We start from the raw sequence: 18,315 nt of genomic DNA on the forward strand, positions 1-18,315 counted from the left end.
ATCCCTTTCACTTTCCACTTCTCCAAACAAAACAATCCAAGTATTTCACCTATTTGGTTAAACATACTTTATTACTTTCATCTAAAGCTTCAACCCTTACCTTCTTTGAGTTTGACTTGCCTAATTGGTGTGTTTAGTTGTTCAATGCATGAATTTGAATGGAAGACTTACCATGAGTTGAATAAGTCTTTAAATATTTGAAATTCGAATATTTTATATTTAAACCAAATTGTGTTTAAATATATATTTTCATAAATTAACCTAAGTTTTTAAAAACTAATAACCCATCTTAACTAAGTAGTCTTCAATTGATTAATCTTGTGATTTCTTCATCTTCATGTTGGTGTAGATATCTTGATTTAACCATTGGTAGACACAAACTTAATGATCTTGATCATAGGTGTGTTTAGTCTTGATTAAGTGTGATTTAATTGTGACTAATGATGATTAATCAAGTGTTAAGGGGCATATGTATGACATATAGTTATTAATGATGAGCTAAAACTATTTTGTCACATTGTCTTAATTAAGTCATTGTTAAAAATTATGTTGATTAAAGTTTAAGCCATTGTTTTCCCAACACAGTACTTTCTAAAAGCACTACACCATATTCAAGCCACGAGATACTTACTTGTTACGAGGTTAATGGTATTTGTGTTATAGGATCGTTTCGGGTGTTCTGATGACAATGTATTCACAAATTTAGTATTGTAGCGACTTGTACCAGTAACTTCCAATAGCTTTAATGTAGCAACCATCAAGCAAGAATACTTTTGGCTATCAACTATTGTAATTATATAAAGTGAAATGTTAATGATCCAAGGTTAACTAAGAACGCAATTCCTTTATACTCGTAAATAATAAGATGTCACGTCAACAAGTTTTGTTTAAACAACTTTGTTTCTATTTCTTGCGTGCGGATTAGCCCAGGAAGACAAAGTGTATGTTCCTTGTTTGCACTATGAACACAATGAGCATTAACAACTCAACCAATCCACCATGGTGGAGTACAAACCAAGAAGTGAAATAATAGATTTATCACTTATCCAAACAATGATATTAATTCTAGCTTATGCATAATTTTCATGCTGGTTCACCTATTTCACTCGCAAAAGGATGTTATGTATATACTTGCATAACACACACCATCTTCAACTTCTTTAGCGGCATCTTAGAGCAGCATGAATGTGATGTTATGACTTGTTATTTCCCTGCTATGTGCTGACATGTGGAAGCGATGTTGTAGTTAGTTATAGTTCTTAGTCTAATTTATTAGAGTGACAAGGCTGTTACCTTATTATATGCAACGTATTAGATTGTTGGATTGTTCATTGTATGATAAAATGATGAGTCCATTGAACTCTTCTTATATTCCTAGTTTCCATTCCCATAACTTAAGCCTTTCACAAATAGTAAAGCCAAAGTTGAAAAACATTCGGATGGTTAATCAATGGTGAATAAACTTACTGTAATAAAATAAGTCTTGACCTTAAAGTTGTATTTTGTTGTTATAGATGGTTTCAACTTCCAACTCCTTAATTTATGATTCTAGTTTATAGAGGACCACTCGAGATCAATCATACACATTATTTGGTAGGACGTCATGATTGTATGACATGTGTAATCCAAGATTTGAATTATAAATGATCTTTATTGAATTATCAACCATATTTGTTTATCCAATTTATTACAAAGTCAAAACGATAATGCCAATTGAGAGTTCGCCAAGATAGTGATGTGACTCAAGATGTATACAAATGAATCATTGAAGTAGTTGGCATACATCTATAGACTACAAAACTGTACATTAAGAGGAAATTAAATAACGTACAATAATATATTGACACTACATGAATATTAAATTGAAAGACAAAATAATATCTTCTACGAAAGAGGGAAACATTTCTTGACCAAGAGATGGTTGAATCCATCTCATCTTTGTCATTTTCTTTCAATTTAGAAAAAGGTGGTGGGGAGAGGTTTGTTGTGATGCCGGCTTATTAAAGTAAATTGAGTTAAGAAGAGGCCTCAAAAATAATTGCATAAATGATTGAAAAGAGAGTATATATTATGTTGTTTGGTCAATCTGAGTCATAAAAAAATATGTAGGTGACTTTTTCCTTTTTCTTTTGAAAGAGTAACAAACTTTTCATTCAAACCACTAGCCACAACAATTCACCACGCATAGGTGAATTTTATACATTACATTTTAGAAAAAAAATGGTTTGATTTGAGTAGCTTCTATTTGTTTATATATGCAAATGAACCAACACCACTTATCATCAAAGTCTGTCGTCATCACCACCAACGGTCGTTGTCAATACAACGACACCACTGTCACCGCCACCACCTTCAGTGTCGTCACTATCGTTTCCACCAAAACCCCTTGTCGTTCTCACCGCCCATAGTCGCCACTAGCTATCACAAAGACGCATATATTTATGATCTTATTTTGATATATATTTTTTTCTAAAAAATTAAATTCAACCGGCTCCATCATAGTCAAAACAGATTTTACCAAACCAAGTTAACACCTTTTAACAACCCTAGCCAAACTAATAGTTTTCTTAACCAGCTCGTTTTGACCAGGACACATTTTGACTTTTTACATGACCTTATATGATTTATTATATGAGCGCCTTTTTCGCTATGCTTAGTGAAATTATTCTTCATTTTAATATTCTTCTTTACAATCATTTTATGCAACAATTGGGATTCTATGCAAGATTGAGGGGATAGTAGGTTAAGCTTTACAATGGGCTTGGAGATATGAAGGGCACAATTGTTTGAGCTTATGTGATTCTACATTTGGAAATTGAATGGCTAACAAGCAGTGTCCTTGCAACATTCCAAATTCTAAACGATATAAAATAGTTTTCGCACTAACTATTTTCTTGCCAAAATGACATAAATAACCTATTTTGCCTGTCAAAACAAACCGATGCCACCGCCCACCGGCTTCTAACCGATGTTCAAAAATCAAAGCATAGATTTTGGTCCCAGAAAGATATACATAAACCTTATTAATTCCTGGTATTTTTGCTATTGTCTAAAGCATTAGATGGTAGTGTGTATGATCCTAAAGGTGAGTCTAACAAGTGTGAAGAGGAAAAATAAGAAAGCAAATAGATTAAATGAGTCATGAATGGAATAATATTATTATTGCCTTGCGGACTTCGTACAAAAACAAATCAATAACTCTCTAAATCGATAATGACCTAGATATGCTACAATTGATCCTCCTACTTTTTGATTATTACAAAACCATCACAAATCTTTTTCTCTATCTTCTCCTTTGTTTGAGGAAGCTCTGTCTATGTACAATTCCATGTTCTTTGAGTCTTCCTCGGCAATAATTTCTTCTCTTACATGATGATTCTTTTATTTTCATCCTCTTCTTTGACCAAAAAAAATCAAGCATGGTTAAATATTTTATAACAATGTTTAATTTATCATTCTTTGAAACCCGATCAGCTCCCAGATTCAGATCACGAATACCGAATCCATCTCAACCATGCAAACCCTTTGAGCATTAGAAGTCTTATCTTGACTGTTTTTTTCTATAACTGATTTTTAAGAGAAAGTCTTATTGGCAAACCATTTTGAGGAAGGGCAAATGGTGCATAATGAATTTCGTTCTGAGGGCCTATCATCGACCACCTACACAAAATAACAAACCGTTTTAATCAAAATTTAGAAAACCTGATACGATTTTTATTACCCCTTTTCTACAGTCACCCCTTTTATTATATGTTATCGTATATAAATTGGTACACCATTAAAACTTGAAAGATATAATCATATAATGTTGTAGAAAACTTTAATATGTTAAGAAATGTGTGCATTTCACCAACCTGTACTTTGTGGTCATGTGATGTATGAGCACTAATATCTCCAGCTTTGCTAGCTCATTCCCTGGACATGAGTGGACCCCATTTCCAAATGGCATAAATGTATTGGGCTTTGGTGCCACCTGCCAAATCAAATCATATTTAATTTTAGAGGAAACTGTATAAAGAATGTGCCACATTAATCTCATGAACAAATAAGATAGATATAAAAATAAAAAATACCCATTATTTTATTTAAATAGTTTTTGAAAATTTCATATAAATCAGTCTATATTTTCATAATTTCATATATACTAAATAAAACTTAAAAATATCAAATATACCTCAAATCTTGACGGGTCAAACTTCTCCGGGTTGGTGAAATTTTCCGGACTATGATGAATGTTTCTAAAGAGTGGCAATACCTTCCATCCTTTGGGAATCAAGTACCCTGGAAAATCAATTTTGAAAGTTCTTTTAGATCAACAAAATATACATATATATATATATATATATATATTCAAATGGTAAAAGAAATAAAACCCTCAAATTCAACATCTTCAACAGCTTCTCTAACAGTAAAAGACAAGATTGAAGCAACTCTAAGTGTCTCTTGGATGACTCTTGAAGTTATTGGCATCTTCTTGGTATCTACCCAAGTCAAACCTTTGTCATCTTTCTCTTTCATTATCCCCTCTTGTTCTTCCTAAAAAGTCAACCATATAATCTTGATTACAAAACTATTATTTTACATTAAGCTTTGATTTAAAGTATGAACTCTTACTGTGACAGCTTTCAAGACACTCGGATTCTCAGCCAAGTATTTGATAATCCATGTTATGACACTAGCAGTTGTGTCCCGGGCAGCGAATATCACACCGATGATGTTATCGGCAATCTGTTCATCGGAGAGTCCTTCTTTCTCTTCCATGAATGAACCCAATAAATCATTGTGTTCTTTCTTGTTTTCTCTTCTTAAAGATAGAATTTTGGCTAATATTTGAGCTAATTCTTTCCTTGCCTTCATTGATTTGTGAAAAAGCGTACCGGGAAGATTAATCGTGAAGAGGTAGGTCCCAGCAGAGCCAGTTGGACCCGCAAGACTCACCTTGAACAGGGACGTCTGCGCAGCGACCAACTGCTCCCGCAGGACCCACCATGCTCAGAGAAAACCTTACGCAGTACGCCAGCTGTACCCGCAGGGAAAGCCTCCCAATGGTGAAGTACCCCGCCTGTTCCCGCAGTTGCGGATACAAGCCATCAGGGAAGGCTACCCGCATTAACAGCAAGGCTACACGCACAAGGCATTAACTACTTCAGTAGTCACATGAAGGAACGAGCAAGGCGGGAATACTCCCGCCTAAATGAGCCAGTGTGTATGCTTCTGGAAGATCTTTCGTACTATACCTACTAAGGTATGGGCAGAACAGACGATTTGACCAGAACAGCCCATGAACCAATCACAGGGTGACAGCTCACCGGCAACAGTACGAGGAGGAGCACCCTCTAGTACTGTTTGTCACTATTAGCCGCTGCCTACTCACCAACCCTTACGATGGGACGTGCGCAGCCTACAGTTGGTGGAACAGTGCGTAGCCGGCAGTAAAGGAACAGTGTACAGCCGACCTTGTTACTGTTGGCCGTAGCCTATCCACCAACCAGCATGGCCTGTGCGTAGTCCACTGTTGGTAGAACAGGAATACTATTCAGCCGGCTGTACCTTCTAAGAAACCTACCTTCGACTATAAATACTCCAACACCTTGGAATGGTAAGGACATCATCTGATATTTCATCTTATCTAGCAATCTCTTAATATACACTTATATTCAGAGCAATCTAGTCTGATTCTCACGCCGGAGGGTGGTCACAAGGAGGAACCCCCCCCCCCTTCTCAGTGACGAGCTTACGGTGTCTGTTTTGCAGGTCATCTGAAGAACAATCTTCTCTGCTGAACCTCATCCTCGTGGGAAACATTACTTAATCCCCAGATTATCTATAATCTGCCCGGGGTTCACTTAGTGTTTCTTCATTGGCGCCATCCGTGGGACAAAAGCTAGAACTAATTCTTAGTTTTTTCAAAATTTCTGAAGAAATGGTTAACGTTACTCCGGTCCCAAGGCCAGTAAGTGACCAGGAAACCCCGGTGACCACAACCCCAGCAACTGGGAACACCGGCGGTTATACAAATCTTACGAACACTACCCCGGTTACCCAAGCCGGGGCAAGTGCAGTAAATATTCCACTGGGGTTCACTGATGCCCAGTTGGAGAAACGAACGAGGGTCCCTCGCCAAACACTAGATCAAGTTAAGGCGTGGGCCGAAGCACGTCAGAAAGAGTTCCAAGCTGAGTTGGATGAACGCTTGCGTTCAGTTCAACAGGCTGACGAATTCGGCAGTACTCGCCAACATCTCAATATGAACAGTGAGTGCGAGTACTCAGACGATGAGCGGGAAGAATCCGATACCGACGCAAACCCTCGCCATAAGGCAAAAGGGAAGAACAAGGAAACGGACTTCCAACCGACAAGGAATTTTGGGGAAGCCTTTAAACCAACAAATGCGGAGAGAAACCCGCGTGACTTCTCCAAAACCTTTAGACCAACTGCTGCAAATGCAGGAAAGTCTAAGTTCGCAAGGGACATTGCGGAAGCAATCGCCCCGAGAAGTGCCAAACAAATGTCCAACATCGGCACTTATGATGGTCTATCCGACCCAGACGACCACTTGAACAGATTCATTGCGGGGGCAACCGTCAGTAACTGGACGGAACCCACGTGGTGTTATATATTCCAGATGACTCTGGTTGGAGCGGCCAGGGCATGGTTCGATCGTTTACCGGTCCACCACATTTATGATTGGGCGGACTTTCAGAACAAGTTCAGCCAGCACTTCAGCCAGCAAAGGAAATATACTGAAAAACAGTGGACGATCCTCAACTGCGTTAGAGAAGAGGATGAATCTTTACTAGACTTCATCACTCGCTTCAACTCAAAAAAGCTAAGTCTCGGCAACATAAGTGAAGATCTTGTTCGCGCCGCTTTCATCCAGGGCGCCGAATACCCAGAGCTTATCCGCACATTGACGGGTAAGGACGGCATGCCATCAACATGGGATGCCATCATGACGGCGGCCAAGCGCTTTGCCGAGACGGAGAAGCAACTGGGAAGGGATCTTCCCCAGAGTACACACCTCTACACGCAGAGGACTAGAGAAAACAATGTTCGGATCGCCCGGCAGAACAAAAAGAGGAAGCTAGGTATCTGGCAGTCAAGGGTAAACTTTGACACCTCATCCAGCTCTCACCCTCTTGTTGGCGGAAGAAATAACACACACCCTTCAAGCCAAAAACACCGGTGGACGCCACTCACCAAAAGCGTCACGGAGATATTTGCCACTGAAAAGCTACCATGGCCAAAAGCTCCAATGATCCGGCAGCGACCTAATGCGGATCAGAGTAAATCCTGTGACTTCCACGGGACAAAAGGTCATAGTACGGAAGAGTGTACATCCTTGAAGGATATTGTTGAAGCATTCGTCAAGGATGGAAGACTGGCACACCTGGTGGCATCAATCAAGAAGGGAGGAAGGAACGACAACCGGTACCGAGGCAACGGACGAAAGCCCGTTGACATCAGCATCAACATGGTTCATGGTAAGATCAGAGGAAGAAAAAGGCGAACGACAGAACCATGCGCGTGGAAAGAAGCTGAGGTGCGCTTCCCGCGAGTGCCAGGAGGACCCAGCAAAGAAGGCCCTATCGTCATCAAAAGCCAGCTGGGGCACTACATCACTTCTCGCACTCTTGCTGACAACGGCGCCTCGTCAACGGTGATGTACAGGCAGTTCTTCGACAAGCTAGATGACGAAGACAAAGAGCGCCTGGAAACGATCTGTGCCTCGATGGAAGGGTTCGATGGCAGCACAAACACCCCCCTGGGCATCCTATCTTTCCCCGTCACTCTTACGGACGGGAATCACTCACGAACAGAAGACGTGGATTTTGTCGTAATGAGGAAGCCACACCACACATACGACATTCTCTTCGGAAGAGATGGGATGGCAAGATTCAACGCCGTGGTATCCTCAGTCCACGGCATGATGGGATGGCCAACAGCTGAGGGTGTAGCGATGATCACCGGCATTCCCCAGGTATGCATCGCATCTGTCTCATCTAAACCCAAACCAAAGATGGCTAAACCAACCATCACCGAACCAGAAAGATGGGCCTTCAACGGCAAATACCCTGACCAGGCCGTTTCCATTGGCCCAACAGTTGTTGATCCCACACGCACCTTACTCAAGCGCTTATTACAAAAAAACGCTGACATCTTCGCGTGGACACCAGCTGACATGACTGGTGTACCCCGAAGTAAGGCAGAGCATAAACTCAAATGCGATCCGGCTGTTACGCCAATCGTACAAAAGCGCAGAGTAATGGGGCCAGAACAAACTAACGCGTGTAGAACCCAAGTCAAGGAACTCCTTGACGCAGGAATCGTACGCGTTAGTAGATATCAAACTTGGGTTGCAAATCCCGTTATGGTACCGAAGAATAACAAACAATGGCGCATGTGCATAGATTTCAAGGACTTGAACAAAGCATGCCCCAAAGATTGTTATCCGTTACCTGAAATTGATCTTAAGGTGGATTCGTTGGCACCGTTCCGCCTTAAATGCTTCCTGGACGCGTATAAGGGGTACCATCAAATCCACATGGCCGTTGATGATCAGGACAAAACCGCTTTTCGGACGCCCGATGGCACATTTTGTTACCAAATGATGCCATTCGGACTTAAGAATGCCGGGTCCACATACCAACGCCTGATGGACAACCAGTTTCATGCCCAAATTGGGAGGAACTTGGAAGTCTACATGGATGACTTGGTCATCAAAAGCCCTGACCCAGAAGCGATGTTGAAAGACATCGAAGAAACTTTCAACACGCTCAGGAAGATAAACATGAAGCTCAACCCGAGCAAGTGTGCCTTTGGAATGGAAGAAGGGAAGTTCTTGGGGGTCATCGTTACTAAAGATGGCTTCAGAGCGAACCCTGAAAAGGTCGAAGCCATTATCAAAATGGAATCACCTACTACCATCAAACAGGCTCAGACACTGAATGGACGACTAGTGGCACTTAATCGCTTTTTGGCAAACCACGCGGATAAGTCGTTTCCCTTCGTGTCAACGTTGAGAAACTGTTTAAAGAAAACGCACTTCCGCTGGACACCAGAAGCGGAAGCAGCTTTTCAGGAGATTCGGTCACGCTTGATCGAACTCCCAACGCTCACAGCACCAAAAGCGGGAGAGGAGTTAATCCTATACCTTTCCGCAACAGATAGAGCAACCGGGGCAGTCCTGCTAGTAGAGCGAAAAGGCATCCAGATGCCAATCTATTATGTCAGTCGTATCCTAACAGATGTAGAAACCCGGTACTCTACCCTCGAAAAATTAGTCTTAGCACTTATACACGCTTCACGCAGGTTAAGACGATATTTCCAGGGTCACCCAATCACAATTCTCTCCAACTTCAAACTTGCAAACGTTCTAGGCAAACCTGAGTTATCGGGACGCCTAGCCAAATGGGCAATTGAGTTGGGGGAGTACGCGATAAAGTATAAGCCAAGACCTGCCATAAAAGGCCAGGTTTTGGCCGACTTTATTGCGGAAGTGCCTGCATCGCGGGAAAAAGAGTGCCAGGAAGAGGCCCAACCCTCTCCAGCACAAGACATCAATGATGTCTGGCGCTCTACACTGATGGAGCAGCCAGTAACGAGGGTTCAGGCGCAGGGCTGAAACTAACCAACCCAGCAGGCCAAGAATACACTTACGCTATTCGACTGGATTTTCCAAGTACGAATAACGAAGCCGAATATGAGGCATTCTTGGCTGGGCTGAGAATTGCGCGTAAGATGGGAGTGAAAAACTTGGAAGCCCACGTGGATTCCATGTTAGTAGCCAATCAAATCAACGGGACGTACACGGCCGTGAACGACACAATGGCCCTGTACTTCGCACAAGCAAAATCCCTTATGCGCGATTTCAACGACTGCAAAGTCATACACGTCAAGCGAAGTGAAAACAAATCTGCGGATGCGTTAAGCAAGCTTGCATCATTAGCCTTCACCCACTTAGGAAAGGACATCCGCATTGAACTCCTCGAGACACCTTCGGTCCCGCACAAGGAAATTTTTGTCATCCAAACCGGCACAGAAACGTGGATGACACCGATAATAAAATACCTTGCGGCAGGTACACTACCACAGTCAAAAACAAAGGCAAGAAAACTACGCTGTAAAGCACTGAATTATCAACTCATCGATGACATCCTTTACAGACGTAACTTTCTTGGCCCACTCTTAAGAAGCGTGGACAACCAAGATGCTGACTACCTCCTAAGGGAAGTACACGAAGGCATCTGTGGAGTACACGCAGGTCCCCGCGCTGTTGTAGCTAAGCTAAACAACGCGGGATACTTTTGGCCGGGGATGCATACGGATGCGCTGGCATACATCAGAAAATGCAGGTCTTGCCAGCTCTACGCACCCAACACGCACCGCCCGAAGAATGAACTTGTTCCAGTCACCTCTTCATGGCCATTTCAGAAGTGGGCCATCGATGTGACAGGCCCATTTCCTACAGCAGCAGGAAATGTTCAGTTCCTAGTAGTAGCCATCGACTACTTCACCAAGTGGATAGAAGCAAAACCCTTAGCCCAAACAACCGCAAAACATATCAAAAAATTTATTTGGGAATTTATTATTTGTCGTTTTGGACTTCCACAGAATTTGGTGAGCGATAACGGCACCAACTTTGCTGACAAGAAGCTACAACAGTGGCTGAAAGAACTTCAAATCACCCACACCTTTACCTCAGTGGCACACCCGCAAGGTAATGGTGAGGTGGAAAGAGCAAATAAGAGCATCGTCGAAGGCATCAAGAAAAGACTCTTGGAACACAGATCCGGCTGGGTGGACGAGCTTCCGCACGTCCTTTGGGCAAACAGAACGCTGAAGAAGGCCAGTACGGGAGAAACCCCGTTCAGTCTCACTTATGGCACTGAAGCCATGGTCCCGGTCGAAATTGGTTTACCCTCACCAAGGGTCTTGATTCAGCCAGAAGATAATGATGCGGAAAGACGGTTGGACCTTATGCTAACCGAGGAACGCAGAGACTTAGCCGCAGTGCGTGAAGAGAACTACAAGCGACAAATGCAAAAGTACTACAACACGCGGGTAAAACTCTGCAACTTCAATGTAGGAGACTACATATTGCGTAACAACGAGGCTTCGAACCAAGAACGCCCGGGAAAGCTGGCCCCGGTCTGGGAAGGGCCATACATTATCAAAGAAGTCCTGGGAAAGGGCACATACCGGCTTGAAAGGCTCGATGGCACTCCCATCCCAAGAACATGGAATGGAGCTCAATTACGCAAATGTTATATGTAGATCAATTCCAAACTTGTAAAGAAAGGCCTAAGAGCCACTTCTAATGGAAATGATTCTCCTTTCACAATGTGTTGATAGCATTACCTTTATACTTATGAACTTCCCACACTGATGTGCCGGTATTCACCGCATAAATGGGGGAAGAAGTAAGTCGTTACGTGTGGAAGGCGGCAAAACCCGCATAAACACAACGCTATAAATCTCAAGTTTTAAGGAAAACCTACACGCAGGTCAGATGTAAGTAAAGTTTAGCCATCCTTGTAAGTACAAGTGACGGTCTTACCCGCACAATCACGAACAAGGAAGCAAAACTTCAACCTATCATCTACAACGTTCAAAGGTTAACTTATTCTGAACACTTAGAAAATTTCAAAGGAAAAGATGAGGAAAACTTCCACGCAGGTCAGATATAAGTAAAGTTAAGCCATCCTACTAAGTGTAAGTGACGGTCATACCCGCACAATCATGAAAGAGGAAGCGAAACAAACTTATAATTTACCACGTTAAAAAGTTAACTTATCTAAATACTAAAGAAATTGCTAAGTTAGATCAAAACATGCGTAAAATAAACAAGGCAAAGAACTAACACAATCTTTATTCCATCAAATTCAAATATTACAAAGATAGCTATACAAAAGAAAAAATCTACGCTAATGGTGGAAAGGGATCTTCAGAATCAAGCTTCAGGACCACTTCCACTTGGACCCGCTCCATCAGTAGAGCGTGGTGGTTCAAGGAAAGCTTTAAGAATAGCTAGCCCATCATCAGCAGCAGCGACTTCGTTCACCTTCTCCACCACCGGATGCGGGAAGGCGGCATACTGGTTCACTGCTTGGTCATAAATAGCTTCAGTATCCACATCATACAAAGGGAAGTTGGAAGGCGGGATGCCTTTCTCAACGAACCCTAGACCAAGCAGGAAGCCGGCCTTTTCCCCATCCTCATGAGAAGCGTTGAGGGCTGCGCTCATAGCATCGTCATAAGACGTCTCTGAGAAGACCCGATGCACAACCTACAAAGAAAAAATACAAGTATCAGAACCTTTTCTATTTACAAAGAAAAGCGTAAAGACATGAAAAGCTTACCTGAGACAACGCTTCTCGAAGAAGCCATTCCTTGGCAACCAGAGCTTCTTGGAGGGCGGCTTGAGCTTGGGTACAGGCGCGTTCGGCTTCACTTTTATTAAGGTTGGCAAGCAACACTTCCTTTGCAGCAGCCTCTTCGACGCCCTTTAGCTTCCGCTCAGTGTGGTCAAGAACGCCCCTCTGGTCCAGGATTTCTTGGAGCTTCTTCGCGTCCTCCATCGCCAAGGCATCATGAGCCTGCTGGAGAGCCTCTAATTTGGCTTTAAGCTCTTCATTCTCAAGGCGTAGAGGCTCAGCAACAGCTTCAGCCTTGGTGGCCCTTTCAGTTGCGTTCCTGGCAGTTTCCTTAGCCAGCCGAAGCTGTTCATTAACAGCTTGGGCAGCCTTGGAACGGGCCTCGAGACGGGCCTGAACCTCAACTTCAAGGGCCTTGAACGCCTTCTCCTTCTCTGCAGCCGCGGCGGAAAGCCTCCTGTTCTCCTCCCGGACAGCCCGCGCCTGAGCCACTTCTTGAATGCGAGCTGCTTTTAACTTTTCGTTTTCACGACAAAGCAGCTCGACGCGCGGCTGCATCCGGGCCAGGAGAACCCGAAGCTCATTGGTTAGCCTACCCTCCTGGTAGCTAGCCATGGCTTCCCCTAACGCACCACTGGGAGCTGCGTGACGAGCCCAATCCACGCACTCCACAGGGGTGCGAAGGGTTGTTCCTCGGCGGATGTTCCATCGTGGAACATACACTTCATTGGAATCCGACACTGCAAAAAACAAAAAGCAGTTAGGAAAAGATGATATAAAAAAAAAAAGACAAATATAATAAAAGGCCAAGAGAACCCTACGCACCTGTAGGGTCAATAACAGGCCGATAGCCGCCAAACCCGTCACATGAACCCAAGGGAAATCCGTCCAAGAGGTCAGGTAGACGGGAAGGAGGCAGAGGTTGGCGAGAAGCCCCATGCATACCTGAAGGATCGGCCGTCGAGGCCGATGACGGAGGAGGCATGGTGAAGTCCGCCGCGGTCGCCGCTGCGGGGTCCGCAGCAAAAGTAACCGCCGGCTCGGTGAAAGATGCGGTAATAATGGCACTCACAGCCGGCGATGACGTCATCACAGCTGGAACAGTCGGCTCAAAGGAGTGAGCAATTGAACCAGCCGAAGCAGGCGCAGGCGCCTGGGTCGTCGCCTCAGGTAGGCTGACCAAGCCTACCGTCATGGGCGGAGGGGTACTCTGCGCTCCACCCTGGAATGCGTCAACATCCACGCCTGCACAAAGAAGATAAGTATTAATGATGGAAGACTATGAAGTTAAAGATAAAGGAAGTTTGCACTTACGGGTTTTCTTGAGCCTGAAAGTGCGGACAGGCGGGGAGGAACCCGATGGAGCCGGCCTCTTTGCGCCGCTCACCGTCGTCATCCGGGGCTCTCCGGAGGTGACAGTCGTCACAGCCTCCGGAGCGGTGGTCTTCTCACCACCGGGGTTCCCCGCCACCTCTTCGCTCTCGGCCTCGGAGTCAGACCGAGGCACCGGATCGGCAGTGGAGGCCACCTTCTCCTTCCCCTTCCCGCCGGCAGCCTTCTTCTTCCGCACCAACGGAGGACCATCTGCGGATTCCTCATCAGAACATAAGATTAGAGGAATTCCAGCAGAGGTTTCAACATTGAGGGGTCGAGGGTTGAATAGCGCCTTACCTGGCCGCCTGGCGCTCAGGATCTCGTGGCCTAGCGGGTAGACCTCCACGAACCGATCCGCCGTTTTTTCTAGGATGGGCAACTCGTTTTCGTCTAGAGCGCGAGTACCCATCCGAGCGGGACCGTCAGTTTCCCGCGGATACAGGAGCGACTGCAAGTCGTTCCCCTCTGAAATAAACAGGAAAGAAGTTAGAAGAGATTCTAAATCAACAAAAAGAAACATAGCATACCATAAGGAATAGAGTTCAAACCATATTCGAGGATGATCGGGATCTTTCGCGCATCCGCATCCTTCCACACTCGGCTCATCCCGAGCATCACCATCCCGGACTCCGCAAACCGGTAAACCGGAGATTGGACTCGGGATATCCTCGAGAACCACTCCGCCTCCTGGTAGTTGGAGGCGTGAAGGCTGGGAAGTGCTTGCCCATTTTTGAATTTCATGGCAAGGGGGATGGCACGGGCGGAGATGAAGAAGAACTCCCGCTTCCACGCGCGAAGACTGCGCTCGGTTGCGCAAATCTTCAAACCCTTTATCCGGGTTATCAGGGTATACCACCCCTGGATGCACCTCCAAGAGTAGAAGGTCATCAGGCGGTCGACAAAGGGCTCAAAGCCCAGAATCCGGCACACCCACTCGAAGTGGCGAATCTTCGCGATCGCCATCGGGTGCACCTCGGTCAGGTGCACACCGTGCCTCTCCAGGACACGGTACACAAACTTTTTCAAAGGGAACCTAAGATTCCCATAGACAAAGAATGCAGCATAAACCCCGATCTTGCCTCTGGGGGCATCATACACCGTCTGATGGGGTTCAGGAAACTCAGGCTCGAGAGGCTCGAGCATGAACTTCCTGACGACGTACTGATACAGATCGACAGGCAGAGCACACTAGCACTCGCCAGCAGTACTCTTGTCATCGGCTGTAGCTTCGACATCATGAGAAGACATGTTGCAGATGAAAGAAAACGATTTCGAGAAAAGGCTCGACTGAAAAGTTGAGTATTCACCGGAAATCGTTCTGAAGATGAAGAGAAAAGTGAAAGTGTGAATTACAAAGAACCCTCTCCCCCTTTATATACTAATCGCAACTAATGCGATGAATTTAATGCGGAGGAGAGAGAAATCGAAGGTGCAATGAAACTATGACACGTGGCAAAAAGCAAGCTGGCAACAGCTGTTGAAAGGACGCGTACCATTAATTTCGCGGCCACGCGCCCGAAAAATCGGGCCCACGCGCCTGAAAAAGCGTCTGGAATGACCAAGTACTGTCACGTCACCATAACTTCCTGCACGTCCTGACACAGTCAGAAGAAACCGTCGCACGACGTTTCAGAGGTTTGGACTGTTCTTATCCTTTCACCAACTCTTCGAATTTCAAAAAAAAAAAAAAAAAAAAAATTCAAAAAGATTCAAAAGTAAGCGGGAAAATACCCCTTACCTTGGCAACCAAGTAACCATAAGACGGGTGCGGGTACAGTGTCAAGGCAAAACCCTTCACATACTTAGCACCCGCAGGGAATTGACGCCAGGAATACCTTGTAAGTAAAGTAACCGTAAGACGAGTGCAGGTACAGTGTCAAGGCAAAACCCTTCACATACTTAGCACTCTGCAGGGAATTCAAACCAAGAAGGATCTTCTGGGCCATGCTTGCGGAAATGGGAATAAAATCCCCGCATGACGGGAACGTCGAGAACTATATTGTTTGAAACTCCATGATGGGATTGGTGGTTTTAGCATAATTGATCAATATGTTGAAAACTACCAAAACCCCATGGAGAATCCACACAAGTGGGACTCAACGCTCCTGACTTGCGAGGAGGTTACAAACCTACCCGCTTCACACCCAAAGATCAAACAGAAAAGTCGGGAATTTCTGCGTGACATCAGGAAAACCGCGGGAAGAATCACCACGGAAAACCTAAAAACTAAACCCTTTTCAAAACCCATTGCTAAGTCCAAAAGTTCACCTCACTTATTAATAATTCATGAGAAGAACATTGGACTGGGGGGACTTGAAGAGGTAGGTCCCAGCAGAGCCCAGTTGGACCCGCAAGACTCACCTTGAACAGGGACGTCTGCGCAGCGACCAACTGCTCCCGCAGGACCCACCATGCTCAGAGAAAACCTTACGCGCAGTACGCCAGCTGTACCCGCAGGGAAAGCCTCCCAATGGTGAAGTACCCCGCCTGTTCCCGCAGTTGCGGATACAAGCCATCAGGGAAGGCTACCCGCATTAACAGCAAGGCTACACGCACAAGGCATTAACTACTTCAGTAGTCACATGAAGGAACGAGCAAGGCGGGAATACTCCCGCCTAAATGAGCCAGTGCGTATGCTTCTGGAAGATCTTTCGTACTATACCTACTAAGGTATGGGCAGAACAGACGATTTGACCAGAACAGCCCATGAACCAATCACAGGGTGACAGCTCACCGGCAACAGTACGAGGAGGAGCACCCTCTAGTACTGTTTGTCACTATTAGCCGCTGCCTACTCACCAACCCTTACGATGGGACGTGCGCAGCCTACAATTGGTGGAACAGTGCGTAGCCGGCAGTAAAGGAACAGTGTACAGCCGACCTTGTTACTGTTGGCCGTAGCCTATCCACCAACCAGCATGGCCTGTGCGTAGTCCACTGTTGGTAGAACAGGAATACTATTCAGCCGGCTGTACCTTCTAGGAAACCTACCTTCGGCTATAAATACTCCAACACCTTGGAATGGTAAGGACATCATCTGATATCTCATCTTATCTAGCAATCTCTTAATATACACTTATATTCAGAGCAATCTAGTCTGATTCTCACGCCGGAGGGTGGTCACAAGGAGGAACCCCCCCCCCCTTCTCAGTGACGAGCTTACGGTGTCTGTTTTGCAGGTCATCTGAAGAACAATCTTCTCTGCTGAACCTCATCCTCGTGGGAAACATTACTTAGTCCCCAGATTATCTATAATCTGCCCGGGGTTCACTTAGTGTTTCTTCAAATCGGCATCGAATTGTACCCTTTTTCAAGAATGTAATAACACCTCTTGAGATCTTCCCTATAGAGCACCTCATCCTTTCCAAATATGGAAAGCAATGCCACATTGAATGTGAACTGCAACACAACAGTGGACTAGTTATATAATTATCATATCTAAAACGTGTTATTTTTATTAGACTAGTTATATAATTAACAAATCTAGAAGGTATTCAAGTGTAATATTGTTCTCTGTGCAACTTACTGTTTTCATTTCTTGAAAAGTATTGACAAGTCGATTCTCACACGACCGTAGAGAATCGATTGCAATCGCCTCAATGTCTGGTACGATATTTTTAACGGATTCCGGGGTGAATGCTCGGAGAACGATGCACCTTAACTTGAAATGGTAATCCCCTTGGTGGAAGAAAATGGCTTGTTTGCCCAACATTCTTTCTTTGCTAGCAGGAAATGTAGGCTTAAAAAGATGAGCTTTTGTTACAAGCACAAGCTTAGCAGCAGCCGGGCTCGAAATCATGACACACCGGCAACCCAGCCAATGGGTTTTGAAGATCGAAACATACCTAAATAAAAAATAAAAACAAATTTCTTAATTATTCAACAATTTGATCAAGAAACTGTTTTAAATAAATTGAAGTTTAAAAGCAATAAACTAACTTTTTGACTTTGGAGGCAAAGAAAACATTTGGGTTTTGTGAGTAAAGTTGAAAGGTTTCACCAATATAAGGCCACCCGAGTGTGCCGGGTGGAAGTGGGAGGTTTTTTCGTCGGCCGTGGACCGCGTAGATACATAGAAAGAGGGTGGCAAGAAGTAACAATAAAGAAAATGAGATGGTAATGAATTCCATATATGTTATTGAAGAAACACTAAGTGACCCCGGCAGATTAAGGATAATCTTAGGGTTAAGTAGATGTTTCCCACGAGGGTAAGGTCCGGCAAAGATGGTTATTCTTCTCAACCTGCAAAACAGACACCGTGAGCTCGTCACAAAGAAGGGGGGGTTTTTCCTTGTGACCACCCTCCGGCGTGAGAATCAGACTAGATTGCTCTGAATATAAGTGTATATTAAGAGAAATAGCTAGAGATGAAAAGATAATATCAGATGATATATGATGATATAAGATAATGATACCGTTCCAAGGTGTTGGAGTATTTATAGCCGAAGGTAGGTTTCCAAGCAGGTACGGCCAGCTGTATAATATTTCTTTTCCACCAACTACAGGCTACGCACATGCCACGATGGGAGTTGGTGAATAGGCAGCGGCTGATAGTGACATGGCC

The 18,315-nt window shown here is 44.4% G+C and overlaps 1 protein-coding gene across 1 annotated transcript; it reads right to left on the reverse strand.

The window, feature by feature from the left end:
* Positions 1–3,463: 3,463 nt before the first annotated feature.
* Positions 3,464–17,884, reverse strand: LOC143562778 (abscisic acid 8'-hydroxylase CYP707A2-like). The gene is made up of 8 exons (XM_077050491.1): positions 17,691–17,884; positions 17,278–17,596; positions 17,042–17,150; positions 4,615–4,892; positions 4,374–4,536; positions 4,175–4,281; positions 3,855–3,973; positions 3,464–3,660 (listed from the first exon to the last, which is right to left on the reverse strand). The coding sequence occupies exons 1-8, from the start codon at positions 17,879–17,881 to the stop codon at positions 3,561–3,563; spliced, it is 1,386 nt and encodes a 461-aa protein (XP_076906606.1). The 5' UTR covers positions 17,882–17,884; the 3' UTR covers positions 3,464–3,560.
* Between the last annotated feature and the right edge of the window lie 431 nt (positions 17,885–18,315).

This window comes from Bidens hawaiensis, unplaced genomic scaffold (assembly GCF_021521415.1).
Source record: "Bidens hawaiensis isolate Kalapana, Puna unplaced genomic scaffold, B.hawaiensis_p1.1 tig00021137_1, whole genome shotgun sequence".
Classification (NCBI taxonomy): Eukaryota; Viridiplantae; Streptophyta; class Magnoliopsida; order Asterales; family Asteraceae; genus Bidens; species Bidens hawaiensis.